The 16578-nt window shown below is 34.7% G+C and overlaps 1 protein-coding gene across 6 annotated transcripts in view; it reads left to right on the forward strand.

Annotated features, from left to right (window-relative positions):
• The window catches only part of DACH1 (dachshund family transcription factor 1), a 363776-nt gene extending 347428 nt beyond the window's left edge, over window positions 1-16348 (forward strand). For all 6 annotated transcript variants that reach the window (XM_064504770.1, XM_064504768.1, XM_064504769.1 and 3 more), the window contains one exon: window positions 13589-16348. Coding sequence is in view for 4 of the 6 variants with exons in the window: in XM_064504768.1 (XP_064360838.1) it covers window positions 13589-13626 (38 nt within the window). In the remaining 2 variants the exon portion in view is untranslated. The remainder of the gene's footprint in view (window positions 1-13588) is intronic.
• Window positions 16349-16578: the final 230 nt, after the last annotated feature.

The raw sequence follows: 16578 nt of genomic DNA on the forward strand, positions 1-16578 counted from the left end.
CTGGAGGCAAGAAAGTAATCCTCCCCTACCCCCTTCTTTGTGTGGATTTTATTTTTCTGTACCACGTCTTTGTCACTGGGGCTATAATTTTACCCCAATGTAGTCCAATTGCAAAGACTGTAGCACGTGGCACAGTCACTAGAAGTAAATGCTAAGGAGACACTGTCTTTGCTCCCTTCAGTTTTTGCAGTGGAAAAGAAAAGTGGATAATTTCTATTTCAGATTTAAATTATCACTTTTGTTTGGGTTGCCTATGTGCTTTAGGTCTGATGTTTTGCTGTTGAATGATATCGTAAAGGAATAGATCATTCTGCATGCTTTATTGCATTTTCAACCACTTCCTTAAACCAGAACCCAAACTCTTTATCTACTGATTCTTGATGGAGCACCCACACTTTGGTATCTTACAAGGGTGTGTGAAACTTAATTAATGCTTGTAAAGTGTTCTGGATCTTGGATGAAAGGCACAGTAGAAGTTCAGCTGTTTTATTAACTTCTCTTTTTATATTTTCTTTGATGGCTGATCACATACCCAGGGATTAAAAAGTGGCAAAGAGAGGTGATGCAAAATACAGCAATTTAAAACTATTATCACCTAATTATAGTTAGTTTCACATCTAGTACAGGAAAAACAGGGGAAATATTTTATGAGATTTAGTAAGAAAATACTTGAAAGCCATAATTTTGTGTAAACCCAGCCTGTTTGGATTTTAATATGAAAAAAATTTAGTAGACTGGTTTACCTTAATTCTTCTGTGATAGATCAAAAGTGGTGCATTACTGAGTGGCAGCATTTTGGCATAATAGGTGACAGTCTCTCTTTTAAACTAACTGTATGCACCAAAGTCCTGTTATTATGAATGAGAGTTCAATATTCAGTTAATATATTCAAGAAACAAAAAGCAGTAAGCCTTAAAGTGTAAATAAAAATGTATTATGTGATTTTATCAGGAAGGCAGTCCTTTGAACTGAGTTAAGAGTTAAGAAGGCAACCACCTGCCTGAAATATCACTTCTGCTGAATTGCTCTTCTACTCTTATGTTAGTTAAAAAAAAAAAAAAAGATACCGTTGCCATCAATGAAGCTATACTAATTTAGATGAGCTGATGGTCTTGTTGTTTAATTCGAAAGTGACCAAAGATTTGAGTCTTCATCATTTCCCTCTTTCCCAGAATGATGGAAAAAAACCTGAAAACATTTTTATGCACTTTGGAAATATTTTCTCTCTTATTTATAGTGTTTTATTTTAAGATAAACAAATTCTTAATATGTCTGTGGTGTTCCTATAAATGTCACATTGGAAACCAGAAACTAGGCAATTACTATGCCAAATCTGTCTTAATTCTAAAAGTAGTGTTTTCTAACAGTGGTTATTTTTATACTAATATAATTAAGAATGATAGGATAAAACAATTTAGGCATCATATAATTCATATGTTCAGCTTTCCCATGGATTTGATTTGGAGCTTGACCCATCTCTATTAGTACCTGAAGCTCTTGTAACAGAAGAAAATAAAAGAAATAAATCATCTAATAAAAGTAAGTATAAGGGAAGTGGAACTAAAATTAACACATTTGAAAGGAATACTTAGCCAGCATCACATTCCATCGCTAGCTAAAATTTGCTGTCAGCATATATCTGTAATAACTATTCTTCTAGTGAACTGCCAGCTGGCTTGTAAAGAGGAAAATCTATTCTATAGAATAGACTGCTAGCTTTAAAAAAAAAAAAAATTCCAGCTCCTCAGCCCTTCACAGGAAGTATTCTGGTCACTGTAAGGTTCCACAACACCTGAAGGACATCCTGGGAGACAGAAGCATATATAATGATAATGTGATGTCATTTTGTTTTTCCTAGTTGGGAAACGTAAAGTGTGTATCAGTAATGGTAAAAGGATCATTTTTTCTATTATATTCTTGTCAGCCTTATTTTTTAAAAGTGATGCAGTCTCTAATAGCCTAGGAAAAGCAGCAATAGCATAATAGTGTGTTTTGTCACAGACGTTAGAAAGGATGGATCACAAAGTGCTGCAACTGGCCTTGGAAACAAAGTATTATTAAGTAAGGACCAAAAAATTTACAGTGCTGGTTTATGTACATGAAATTAGAATAGAGATTGTTAAAAATATACAATGCTACATTAGATAATTCAAGTTTTGACTTGTTTATTTAGTCTGTCTGTTGATTCTGCAGATTTTGCCTGTGACAAACTGTCAGTGCTACCCTTGCATTAAAAGGCATGTATTTTTCATGATATTGTTTCATACCACAATATGTTGGCTACAAGTCCTTTCAAGTAATCAAGCTATATTGAATACAAACATAAAATAAAAAGCAGCAATAATTTACGCTCATTTTTAGCTTTACACTCTGACTCAAAGATATACACTCTTAGCCACTGAAGAGAGTACAGTCCATCTGTGCATTGATGAATTGAAAGTAAAAATACTGTGGTTGGATCAGACTCCTTGACTTCACTAGAAGCATCGTGAAAGTGCTGTAACTGACTGGAGGATCAGTTCCATTTTCAAACTTATTATCAAATTTGTTGTACAATCGCAGTGACTATCATAGAAGTAACTACAGTGAAAGATGTCATCTTAAGCAGTCTGTTTCCAAAGTAATTTGGTACTTATGCAGTTCCAAATGGACAATAGTTCCAAAGTTTGACCTGAAACATTCAGTGCACAAGAGTCCGAAGTTTAGGAATTGAAAGCTAAGGTTTTGCTGTAGAATTATTATTATTATTATTATTATTATTATTATTATTATTATTATTATTATTGTTATTGCAAGACCTCTGACTCTCTCATATTTTCCAGCTAAAATTAGCATTACAGTCCAGTCTATTCTACTGGACCTGATATTAAGATATATTCCATTCTTGCCTGTCTTTCTGCTAAAATGGGATAGCATTAGGGATAGGACTAGATGGGCTTTATATCCTGCAGTTGCAGGCAATCATCTCATAAATACCATCTTAAAGGCTATTTTAATACATCTCTCATCTTGGAAGGCTGTACCAGAACCCAGTTTATCCAACAGAAAACACAACAGTTCTGTGAAAGCACAACTCCTCCTACTATTTAATATATTAACAAAGAATAATCAGTTGTTTTTCTATGATAAGTAGATCTCTATGTTAAGCAGATTTATTTTTTCCTTTCATTTTTTTCATCTAATGTGGACTTTTTTCCTTGTATGATACTAGTAGTCTTTTCTGAAATTATTCCCATTTGAATTTGTTTCCAGCATATGTAGCCTGCATCCTAAGCTGTGTTCCAGCGGTGGTCCCACCAGTGCCTTGTACAATGCCATTCAGATGTTGATGTTGAGAATAGCCACCTTAAGTGTAAAACCAGAAAAAAAGAGAAAGCATCCATAAACTAACATTTTTATTTCCTCTGTTTTGATAAAATGTTTGCAAGCAAGAAAATTTTCTGCTTCAGACATTTTGCATGGATCAGTTCTTCTGACTCCAAGGTAGTCACTTGACTCTAGTCACTGACTAAATCTGCTCTGTGTTTTAATCTAGCCATTCTCTTTTCTCTTGCTTACTTTTTCATGATGGACCATGGTGCTAAGTTCTCTCTGGGAAAGCATGCTGCTTCCATATGGTCTGGGATTTCTATAGGGGGTGCATCCAGGACACAGTCTGTCATGACATGCTGTTTTTTCTGAGGAATCTCTATTGGCAAAGACACAGAGTAGTGCCAAAATCAAACCACCTGGCCCTAAGACTAATTGAGCTTTTCCTGGGAGGGAAGAATAATAATTTTGAACTATCTATCTTAAATTATGTTACGACTGAGAGTGAATGGGAAAGGCTGGCTTGTCACCACAGTACTTAAATGCATCTATGAAGATATATCCAAGATAGAAGTTTACTGTCAGTTAGGAAAACTAGTTTGAGTTATGAATTGAAAAATAATCTACCTGGTCCAGCATTAATACTTGTCATAGAAAGAGAGTTCCATTGTGGCTTAAAATGCTAGTATTTTTCATTCCTTGTAGGATTAGAAGCATCAAGTATTGCTTAATGGTTAACTAATAGGTTAAACCACATATACATCTTCCAGCTTGAAGCCTTTGTCAAATTTAACATAAGCCTTTTTTTTTCAGTTTTGTAGCTGTGTCACTCATGCTAAGCCCCAGGAACTTCATTAAGATCTATTCTTATTCCTATCTGGTAGTTAGGTTTATGCGTGACTTTAATTCATTGCCCGTTTTCTTAGGGCATGACTTCTGGTTTGGTTTCTGTCACCCTGACTCTTGTTCTGGAGCTGACTGCTTGGTGCCATTGTCTTCCACAAGCTTGCTTTCATGTAAAATACCTAAAAGCAGCAAGTTTATATTGCATATGTTTTGACATGCTATGCATCCTTATAGATTTTCCATAAGCTTGCCACTATGCAATCTATCTGTATTACAGCCTCATTCCCTCCCATTCTACATGTGACTATTTCTTCATGTTTTGCAGTGGGCTGTTATTCTGTTTTAGCACTGAAATGAGAACAAGGGTGGTTGGATATTAAAGCAAAATGTGGTATTAATGTGATATTGATATTAGAATAGGATCCCCTGCATCAGAATTAATGTATGCAGGCTAATGTAAGTAATAAAGTTAAATGCTTTCTTTAAATGGCCCCTATATTCCATTGAACTGGGGAGGAACCTTTGCAGCATTTGAAATGACATCTCAGTAAGGCAGAAGGGAAAGCTAGATCATACTCTTGAATTAATTGTGGGTTTTAAGTTTAATCAAAAAAAAAAAAAAAACCCAGAACATTAGTCTATCCTATACTTAATGGTCTATTACATCAAATGAAAATCACTTGTTTAGAAAAGAAGTCGCTTTCAGAGAAGAGTAAGATAAGTTTCTGATTCTCTGAATCAGAGGGGATGCTTTGTGTATGTGGAATATTTGTTAGTTAAGCCTTTCCTTGTGTCTTAAATAGTAGTCTACAGTACAGACAGTATTATAGAAGAGCTTATCTGAATAAGTGGTTGATATATGCTTAAGGAAAGCATCACACTGGCTGGTGATGGAAAGAATAGATTGCTGGTACTAACCACGGCCACAACAGTAGTGGCAATCACGGTGCAATCATTACCCTCGTTACCTTTTGCAGACTTTCACAAAGCCAAGACCTTTATTAATCCACACTTTATTATGTCGTCCCTAAATGTAAGCACATGTATCATATTAATACTATTAGCTTCTAGTTCAGTGGTGAAGGGGTGGTGTGTGTGCGCATGTGCACGTATGTATGGTAGGGGCACACTTTTTTAAGAAATACCAGCTTTTATATGCTTTTGCACAGATATTTTCTGTAATTTGATTTCAGTTCAGAAGCAGAAACAGCTCAAAATCAAAAGCTGTTCTATCACATTTTATTCAGATTGTATTATATAGGCATTTATATTTATATTTTATTATACAGGGCATTCCTTTCCAGAGAGAAAAATATATTTCTTAACACAGTTTCAAGGTTTAGACTGATGTTTTGTGTTTAAAATTACTTTGTTGATGATGTTTAATGTAAAAAAGTGACCACTTGAGCAAAGCACTGAACAAGGAAGCAAAACTGAGGAGAAAGGTGGGGGGAGGCACAGACAAAGAATATGAATAGTAATTTCTGTTTCCATCAAGACTTCATGAGAAAAAAAGAAGGTGTCAGGCAGAAACTCCATTCCAGTACTTAGATCTCAACTCTTTCACCATTTTATGATATCAAATACCAGGTTGCTTGTTCCTTGGCTTGCTAAAGAAAAAATGTGTTTTTGTATTTTTGAAAACATGATAGCAAGCCAGTATGTATTTATGCAGAATTTGAACCTATTTAGTGCAGGACAGGTTGATCTTCTGTGAAACGGATCAGCACAAAAATTCTCCCCACTGTGATACAAACAGCGTTGGACACAATGAGCTCGGGAAGCTTGCAAGCAGGTCGTATTTAGCTGTGACTTCATCCTTTAATAACTTTTCCATATGATTCTTCAGTTCAAGGTTTTTTTTTTTGTTTTTTTTGTTTTTTTTAACGATAGAAGTGACCACAATACAATGCCTTAGAGACTCAGGTTCGGTGATTATAAGTAATTAGTTCTCTTGTCTTTTTTCTGGATGTGCTTTTGTTCTGTTTATACAAATAGACCCGGGGTTGCTAAGTTCATAAGGCAACAATAAGAGACAGTGTGATTTATTTTCTCTGTTTCTTTCAAAGAATTTCTCGTCTTGCCAGTTCAATCTTTTGAGTGCTCAAAATGGCAAGCTCTGTGTGTTCTGTATGATCTTTAAACAATCGAAGGTGACATATTCAGGTAGCCCTTTGGTTTGTTAGTTTGCTAAAGATTGGATTGCTAACCTTGAGCTTCTTCACACAGTATTCAGTGATATAATGAAAATATATATCCATGATTAAAATACGTGGAAAAAAAAAGAAAGATCCTGAAAATTCAATAATTAAGTGGAAAAAAAAAAGGTGTTAAGACACTTCTTTCTATGTGTATACATGTTTTGGTTTTATGTTTGGAAACTCCAACGTAGAATTAAAATCTCCTAAGTACAAAATATTACGTTAAAAAGAAAAGTATGAACATCTCAGTCTCCCATACATTTGCACTGGTTATCAGCACAAATATATTTGTACATGAATGTTAAATAGAGAAATGAAAGGTGTATCATTAATAACAACATGCAAATTTGAAACAAATTCATTGATGTTATACGAAGGGCAAACTAGGATACTGTTTGGCCAAATATGTTTACATACTTCATATTTGCATGAATTTATTGAACATGCAGTGTGAAATCATCCATCTTTGCGTAAATCCTGGATAAGCATTTTTTTTTAAGAACAGATTGCTCAAATTTAAGAGCTGTCTCAACTTTGGAGACAGCTTTTCTACATCTCCTTTACTCTTCTCTAATTCTGCTTGGGAAGGCAGCAGTGGATCCATGTTCCCCAATCCATGATTACTTTTGACATCAATAACATTATTGGGACAGTATAGATCCCTCTCTCCCTCCTCTTTAGCATCCATTTGTAAAGCTTCAGTGCTCTGATTTACCTTGTGCTAGGAGGACTCTTGTCTCCTCATGAAATATTGTTTGTCATTTTATAAGGAAAATTATGTGAAGATATGTTCAGTTGATTTCATGACTACGTTTTACAGAAGCTGGGGTTTATGTTCCCTGTTGCACTCTGCAGTCTCTGAAAAAGAATCCGCCTCATCATAGATGATTTTCCCATGATTAAAAAGTTAGACTCCCATTTTTGTCTTCCTGCTTTGGTGGAAAATAAATCTTCTTTTGTCTCTATTTTGAATAAAATATATGAAGAGCATACAAAAATAGATTTCATCCTTAATTAGCTGCTTCCTTTAAGTTTTTCGAAGAAGGGTTACAATTTGAGTAAGATCCCTTCCATCTGTCACAATATGTTTGCTTTTATTTTGACTTCCCGTTGCTGTCTTATCAAATATCACATGAATCATTACCATTTGTCTGCCATCCCTTTCTTTTGTTTTGTTTCTCTTCCTCCAAATGATTAAAACATCAGGCTGAATGAAAGGTTAGAAGTACACTGTGATTCACATTTGCCCCATCTTATTAAAACAAATAAACCAACCAGTTATATAATTTAAGTGTGCTTGAGCTATGGCTTGCAGATGCTTTTATCAGCTCTGGGCTGAAGAGGTTGTGTGCATTCGGGCATGCACGTACAACTGTTCTTTGAAAGGGACAAACCTCATTAGATTACAGGTGCCTGGAAATAACTTCTGAGAAAATAGCTGCCATTTTCAATAAAGCTACTTCCTAACAGGAAACACAATTTATTATGTTCTTTAACACAAGTGAGCAGCTTTTCTTTTATTTGGATAAGAGTAGCCCCATTTTATGTCACAAATATTTTATTTCTTTTAATCTATTGGACTGAGGATGGATCGTGATATTTTTCACTCTAATATTATAGCTTATAAAATGTTCAGGAAGAGAGCTGTAGTGATTCTTAAGTTACAAAATATGTGTTACATTAACTTACAACAAGAAGATATTTCATTTACTTGGTACGCCATCTTTTCTTGCAGAGAGAGAGAGTGAGGAGTGCTTCATAGTTACATCAGCTTGCTAGAACTGAAGTTAGCGATTTTTGAGTGGCTATAGGATGTGGCAATAGTGCAAACTTACTGAATTTAAGTATAAAGTTTCTTCTACCTTTAATGAGCACATGGGCTGGTCCTGGGGCTTTTATGTTGTAGCATCTGGTTTTCAAAGAGGTCTCTGAGCTCAGGCCAGCTTAGCCACCCCAGCTCAGCCACTCCATCTTAGTGAAGATGGGTTTCTTTTGAGTGGAAAGCCTGTAGTTTCAATTAAACAAGTATGTGCATGTAAATTTATGTTTTCATGGTTGTGATAAGGTACTCTTTAGGGATCTCAGCTTGCACTGCTGTAGGTTGTTAGGGACAATATAAAGCAGACTGAGAAATTCACTGCACCACATCTCTGCAGCCTAAAAAGAGAAGGAGAAAAGCAAGAGAGAGAAAGGATGAGGGAGAAGATAGAAATGCTGAGAAGCAAAATGGTTACCCAGAGTCACGGATCAGTTCGGAGTTGGAGCTGGGACTGAAATTCCAATCCATTGCCCTTCAGTTAAGTGGTCTTTCTGCCAGATTAATGAGAGAGAAATCAGCCTAAAAGTAGATGTTTGTTACTTTGAAAACACAAATGGAAGAATAGATCCCATTCAAATATCCTTTGATATCCTTTGATATAAGGGTTCCTAAACTGTGGGGTGGCACTACTGCTCTACAACTCACAAATTGCAGTCATAAAAAACAACAACAGCAATAATAAAACATTAAACAAAAAATTATCCAAACCTCGACATCTTGACTTTCCAAAGCTACCACAGAGATTTCTGTTTTTCTTATTCATTGTCCTTCTCATACGTTATTTTGTTCTTCTTTTTTTTTAACCTGGACTCTGTGGTTTTCTTTCTTGTAGCTCTCTGTGACATGCTACCAAATCTTGTTTTTTTTTTTTTTTTTTTTTTCCTTTTCCCAAAGCTCCTCACTATAGGATACACTTTATCCTATTATGAAGAAGAAGCTTCCTCAGTAGGCTTCTCTATGATAGCAATTGACTGAATTCAAGTGTGACACCACATTTTTGATGTTTATTCACAGATTTTGGTAAACAAAAGAATGCAATATGCTCTTATGATAGTCAAAATCATTGTTATTATGCTTATTTTTAAAGAAGCTCGCAGACTACAAACTAAAATACCATAAGTTTGGATGGTGAACAGCCCCAGTGTGACTTGCACTGAATGACAGAAATGCACAAATTATCATCTAATGGATGATTTATTTAGTTTACAACCTAAAACCACACTTAAAATTTCATGTAGATTTTTAACACTTTACAATGATCTGCACATTTAAATAACATTTGAATGGGCTTATATTTTTAGTGCAGAAAATTTTAAGCCCGTGGAAATACTACATGCTGCCCACAGAATGCTAGTCTGAATATAAGCATTCCCCAGCTGACATCTCTATGGGAAGGCATTTGAAGGCATACAAATTGTTTCAGCATTGCAAACTTTATGCCAGATATGCTTGTTTGTTTTTTTAAACTTTTATGACCTTATAACTATTTGGGCATGTTCATTCAAAACCCTCAAAATGAGTCTTAATTAAAAAGGGTTGATTTAAAAAAAATACTCCCTCATCCTGTCTAGAATTTCTGTCATATCTGTCTGCAAACAAAAACAAATGAGATCTAGAAGTAATGGTGTTTTCACGTTGAGCTTGCATGATCTTGCTGAACACTGCCATTTGCAAAGGAACAATTAAAACAAGAGTGACAATCTGCTAATCATGCACAGTTTTATTTACCAACTTAGCAGTATTTTCCAAGTTTGTGTCATTGCTTGAACACTAAGTGCGAAAGGAAGTTTTATGTGTTTATATAAAATATAACAGTATGTTATATTTTTTTACCACTTTACCACTGTGAAACAATTTTCAGTAAGATAAGAATACATTCCAGCCTTGTAAACGTATTTAAAGAACACTGTACAACATATGTATAGTAAATGTATATGTGTGCTTATTAGTAGGTGTATGTGAATAATATATTGAGTACTTGTTTTACATATTATTGTTTTTAGTGCATATAGATGAATTATGCATTTGTTAACAATAGCAAGTAAAGCAACGCACATATATAACACTGCTAAATAAAAGGTGAGCAGGAGGCAGGAATTCAGGTGGCCTTGACAGCAACACTGAGAAGTTCTGATCATTTCAGACAAAGCTCTGAACAGTAAGAATTGAGTAAGAATTGAGACTGAAATTAAGTTAGGGAGAAGGGATATTAGTTTGAAAAAAAAGAAAAGGGACAAAGATCAGGTATAGGTATTGTATTAAAACATCACATCATGGTGTGAGGTGGTCATTCCTTTTCAGAGCTGTGGTGATTAACAGTTCCCTCTGTTTTCCCAAGTGCAGTTTGAAGTCTTATTTTTAAAGTGCAGTGCTATTTGCCTGCTATATGTTCTTTATGAGTGGCTACATGAAATTCTTTGCTACATACAGCAGGTATGCTAGAAGAAAAGTATAAAACCTACGAAACAAAGTCTCTTCTTCTCCAAAATTCATCATTATTTTGAGAGGGTGGTGGGCAGCTCTGTAGATACTGTGACATTTTCCACCTTAGTGTTGTAGCTTCTAAAGAAAAGGCTATTCATTTTGCACCTCATTCTTCCTGTGACTAATCTTGAGAAAATAAAGAAAATATTTTACAATTCCTAGCAACCTTTGAACTCTTACTAAGTATGACTGAATTACTTAGTGGAATTACTTTATCTACATCATACTGTGGCAGGATATGTTTTATAGGTGACATGTTTAATGCTTGCTGCATTTGCCCATATGTTAGGGGAATCGGTCAAACAAGTTAACGGAGAATATATCTAGTGTTGAAGAGGCCTACCGATGGTATTAGATCAGCTACTTAGTTCCTATATAGCATTTTAAGTCTGCTATCAATACAGACTATTTAATTGCATTTTTTATGTTCCATCGTACAGTTAGTTGAGAAAGAGGAAGGTTTATGTTTATTATATGTATCTATTCTAAATATTGGATAAATTTTATAAACAAATACATTTTTACTTTATGAGGGAGATGCTTTGTAAAGCTGCTTGTTTCTATTACTGTACGCTGACTACTGAGACAGAATACAGGACCTGATAGTGTCTTCCATTAAAAATGAAAACCTCCTTTTGGCTTCACTGCCAGATTGGGTCCTTAAGAAGTGTAAAATACAGCTGACTTTTGAAAATGTACTGCTGTTCTCTGCAGATCATTGCTTTTTTTGTTGCCTGCTGCAAGGATTCAGCTTCCTACAGCTGTATTTTTAATTGAGAATGTGTTTAAATAAATATTTTATTTTAAAAGGTATATGGAAACCAAATATAGTAAAATAAAATACAAGTTACTGACTGTAGGTTATCTTAATGTTTAGGTATGGGAATTATGCATAGCGCTCATTAGCAAGTGTGCATTCAAGATAGCCAAAGTGCTAGTATATATACAGAGTAATTGTGCTGCAGAGGTAACTAGACAGCTTTAGTGCTGTAAATGTCTATTGTGTTTATTCAATATGTGTGGGCAAATTATATGCAGCTATAGCCAGTAGTAGCTCTGGCTACCCTGTACTTGCCAGATTTTCTTTTAATGTGTTTTACCAGGCCTTCAGTTTTACCAAGCTCCGTTTCAGAGCTTCATTCTTTCTCCCCTGAATTCCCATAAGCGTTTTGGTTGCTCTTCATGCATCAAAGAAGAATAAAAAGTCTTTAAGTTACTCAATTTCTTTTTATCTCTCTTCAGTGCACAAAGACCGTAAAGAGCAAAGAAAATGCTGAAATGGTTCTGAGAGTAAGCAGTGGGAAAGTTATCTACCCCACTGAAAAAAGCTTGGAACTTGGGAGAGGAAGAGGGGCAGGGAAGTCATAAAAGGGGATACTCCCCAAAAACTTAAAAATAAAAGTGGTGGAAAAGGAAAAGCAAAGGGAAAATGGATAAGAATCACTGTAAGAAAATGGAGTGAGTCTGCCATTTCTCATTTTCCCTGTGCACTTGTAATAGAAACTAGGTAATAGAAATTAGAAAGGGGTGTGCAGAAGTAATGAGTTTTGCCAGCTGTATGGGATGTACACTTGCCTGCTTTCAAGTTAAACTTTTCTTCCTCTCACGGGTAAGATCATGTCAGTGATGCTGCAGGATAGTCAAGCCTGTGAAAAACAGTGGTCTGCTGTACTGTTTCATGACACAAATTGCACAATTTATGTATTTTCTAATGTGAATTTTAAAGACTAATTTGGAATAAAATGCTTAAAGTAAGAAAATCAAAGAAACTCTGAAATCTTAGGAATATTTACTGATCTATTTCACTTGGACCAAAAGGAGGGTTTCACTTGGACTTCAAGAATGGAGCTACTGCTTGTGCTTCCAGAAGAACTGTATTGTAGAATGTTTGAGTAGTGCTTTATAATTAGGCGCTGTGCAGGATTAATATCCTTCATAATGTGCTTTGCTCACAAGGGAGGAACACTTTCTATCATACAGGACAGCATAGTAAGCATGTACCAGTTTTTCTGTCTGTTTCCTGTTTAAAAAAGATGATCTCTGTATCTTTGTGAGCGTAGCTACGTATAAAATATTCATGTCCACAGTGAAGAAAGATTTGCTTTATATTTGTAAATTAGATGAAAACATTTTGTGGCAGAACATTCTCCAGCTTTTCAAGTTTTTCTAGATCTGGCTAGGTTACTGGCTAGGTGAACTTACTGTTTCTCATGTTCCCTCTCCACCACACACGTCTCACTTAAATATATGCTCCTCACTTGGGTGGAAAAAAGAGTTGACAGAGACGTGCTTACATCTTTAACATAGTAATTGTTCAGTTAATCACATTTATGGGGGAAGGAGGCTATACTTCACTGATACCGATTAAATATCCTATACTGGGTTCTATATAAATAGCTACAAATGTGCACAATGGTTACATTACATGGTATATTTAACAACATAGCTAAATCAGAAAGTATGAGCTATGCCTTTAGTGATGGGAGTACTAACGATTGCATGCAAGGAGATTTTTTGCTCCGCAACCATGAAGGAAATAATTGCTGTTTAGCACTGTTCAGTTAAGTTTGCATATCAGTAAAAACACATGCACAGAAACTCCGCCTACATTCTTAGTGCTGTGGCACTGATATGAGTGCAGCATATATTAAAGCATTCAAAGGTGTTGCAGTGTGCAGAACTTGCAAAATGCATGTAATTGTTAATGGAGTTAATTTGACTGCCATCGGGAGAAATCACAATGGCGGTATTCAGCAGATTTTTTGATAATGCTTTTTTTATTTAAAAAATAAGGTCTTATGGGTAGCATTTTACAGCTTTGTGGAGGATTGGTTTTGTTGAGGTTTTACATTTTGTGGTTTTTTTTCTTCTTTTCCAATTCATTACAGAAATTAGTATATAAAGGAAATGTTTGTTTTTCATATTTTAGATGGAAGACTTTATTTGAAAACTACTGTCATGTATTGAATTTTTCCTGCTGAAGATACCTGTGCTACGGTAAAGAACTTTGCAGTAAGACATTCACTCAAAAGGAGTTCTGTGGAAAGAAAACGTTTTCAAGGCAACTTCCTCAACTTCATGTATCAATATTCTTCAAAACTTTAAAGAATTCTGCAAGAGTGTCCTCCTTTGTTTATCTCCTGTGGCTCAATCCAGAGACCTAGAGAATGTTTGTAAATGTACAGTCGCACTCTTCTTACAGTGAAAGTCTGCGTCTCTGCGCCGGACTATTGTATCCAAAATTACAGGTGGATCAGAACAAGGCTGAGTATTCCCTTTTTAAAGGAATGCAGACTCTGTCCTCCTCTGAGGAGTCTATATTTGAGCACATCAAATGATCCTTCCAGCGGTGTCCAAGTGCACTGATAGACTGTTATGTCATACCGAAACCAGCAAGACAGCTCAGAAATGACCTGGTAGAGGGCATAAAAGGATTCTTAAAAAAAAAAAAAAAGAAAAAGAAAAGAAAAGAAAAAAATTGATACATTCAGTTTTCAAACTATGATCATGGGTTTTCTTCTAAAGACCTTTTTTTCCACATGCTTTCCAAGAGACCAACACATGGATGTTAGACTACATTAAGTGAAATGGAATTTTGTGTAAGTGAAAAGAAACGCTGAATGTAAACAAACTGTTTTACTGTTCACAAAATCTCTTTTCCTAAAATAAAAAAATACAATAAAAAGAGTAATAATTTCTCATTGTAAACTGGCAGGGGTTTATGAAATAAAAGACTTTGCTTATTCAAACTGTTGGTCACATGTACAGTATATAACACAAATCACACAAGGAAGGTATTATGTATGCAGTAGAAATCTAGAGTTTAGGAAATGAAAATTTTAGATAATATTGTTTTGTCACCCTGTTGGTCAGAAAGACACCTTTCTAGTTTTAACGCATGCAGGCATGTAAATATTTGTCCTGGAGTCACAGTATTACTGAATGAGATCTTAAGCATCTGGTAACAAGTCGGAATTCTGTAGCAGCCACTTTTATTTGTATATTGAGCCCTGGTTAGTGCCCTGGTTAGTGCACTTTTAAGAATGGACTGTGGCTGAGCAGTGAGTCAAAATGCCAGAAATATTTTTATATGTTAATGTCATATTACGTCAATGTTGCTAAAAAAAGAAAACCTAACAAACACTTGATGTATCAGTCCAATTCCACATAGAACTGAGTGATAGAGTTGAAGTCTATTGTCCCTCCCACCTTGTCTTGGGGATGGGTGGTTATGTGTTACTTTCACTGTCTTTATGAAAGCTACAATATGTGTTTTCACCTTTGTGCTGATAACTGGAAGTAAGCTGCAACACAGTGCTTATTACATTACTAAAGGGTTATGTTCTTTGCTTTGCGTACTTTTGGGTTACCCCTTTAAAGACTGATTTTGTGAATCAGTGCTATTACTGTAAGTTTTGTGATTATGCTTTCTTCATCTTTAATGTTTTATGCATATAAAATATTATTTATTACATGGAAACATATCAAAACGTTAAATGTCTAAGATGCCTAACTTAAAGCAAATATTTCTTTAAAAATAGTTCTGATTGGATATTAATATTATTTTGTCAAAAAAAAATCTAATGTTTTGTAAACTCTAGCACTGAGCTTCTATAGTTTGTAGGTCTTCCTTGCAATACTGGTACACACTTATTTTGTGCAGTTCATATTTACGCCACCACAATCCTTTTTTAACAATAGAGAAGATGTATATACAAGTTCACGTCATGGTAATTTTTTTTAAAGAAATATTGAGCAATATTTTTCATTAAATATTGTTACCTAATACTTTGTAGTGACATTATTTTCTAATCATGATTCATTCGTAACTTTCATAGTTGCTTGAACACATATGGGATTCTGTACTCCAGTTTTTTCATATGCAGTCTTTAAAGGGTTAACAACTGTAAAGTTAGATGGACTTGTGGCAAGCTTTTAAATCATTCATATCCGAAAGAGAATTAAAAGCCTACAACTGAAATATGTAGTAGCATCTACCATTGCTCTGCTCCTTGCATAGAGTCACCTGTAAGTAGGTTTAGTAGTTTTACAGTACATACGTTCAAGACCTTTGGGAATGCCTCAGTGTTTGGCTTGGTACATAAATGGAAATGTTAAGGATTAAGGGGGAACCAATTTGTAAGCTGGATGTTTAGAAAGAATCTTGCTAAAACAGTGTAAATATTACAGACCATGAGATGTTACCGTAAGTTGAATTTTTGCCCCTCTTTAGTTATACAGGTTTTTGGTTGTTATTTTTTTTTGGTTTTTGATTTGGATTTTTTTTTTTTTTGCATAGATTATGAAGAAAAGTTGTGCTCATGTTATTGTTTATATGCTTTTGTAATCTTAAAGATATTAATGTCTAGTTGTTCTATATTATAACCACATTTGCGCTCTATGCAAGCCCTTGGAACAGAACATACTCATCTTCATGTAGGACCTATGAAAATTGTCTATTTTTATCTATATATTTAAAGTTTTCTAAAAATGAAAAAGGTTATTACGAATTTTGTTGTACAAAATCTGTACAAAAATCTGTTTTTACATCATAATGCAAGAATTGGAAATTTTTCTATGGTAGCCTAGTTATTTGAGCCTGGTTTCAATGTGAGAACCACGTTTACTGTTATTGTATTTAATTCTCTTTTCTTTTCAACAATCTGCTAATAAAACTGTCTGAAATCTCCCTGCGACTTTATTTACAGTTCATCTTTATTAAATTTTGTGAAATGTATAACATCAGAGGAATATTTACTTTCTAATGGGAGGCATCTAAAAACAACATAAGTCAGCTCTTTGTAATGTGAGGAGAACAATGCTGAATGATTTTATTTAACATGCAACTGCTTCTATCTCTAATATGAATTACTGTGGTGAAAAACATCATAAAAGCACACTCTGTGGTTATTGTTTAAC

This window comes from Dromaius novaehollandiae, chromosome 1, assembly GCF_036370855.1.
Source record: "Dromaius novaehollandiae isolate bDroNov1 chromosome 1, bDroNov1.hap1, whole genome shotgun sequence".
NCBI lineage: Eukaryota > Metazoa > Chordata > Aves > Casuariiformes > Dromaiidae > Dromaius > Dromaius novaehollandiae.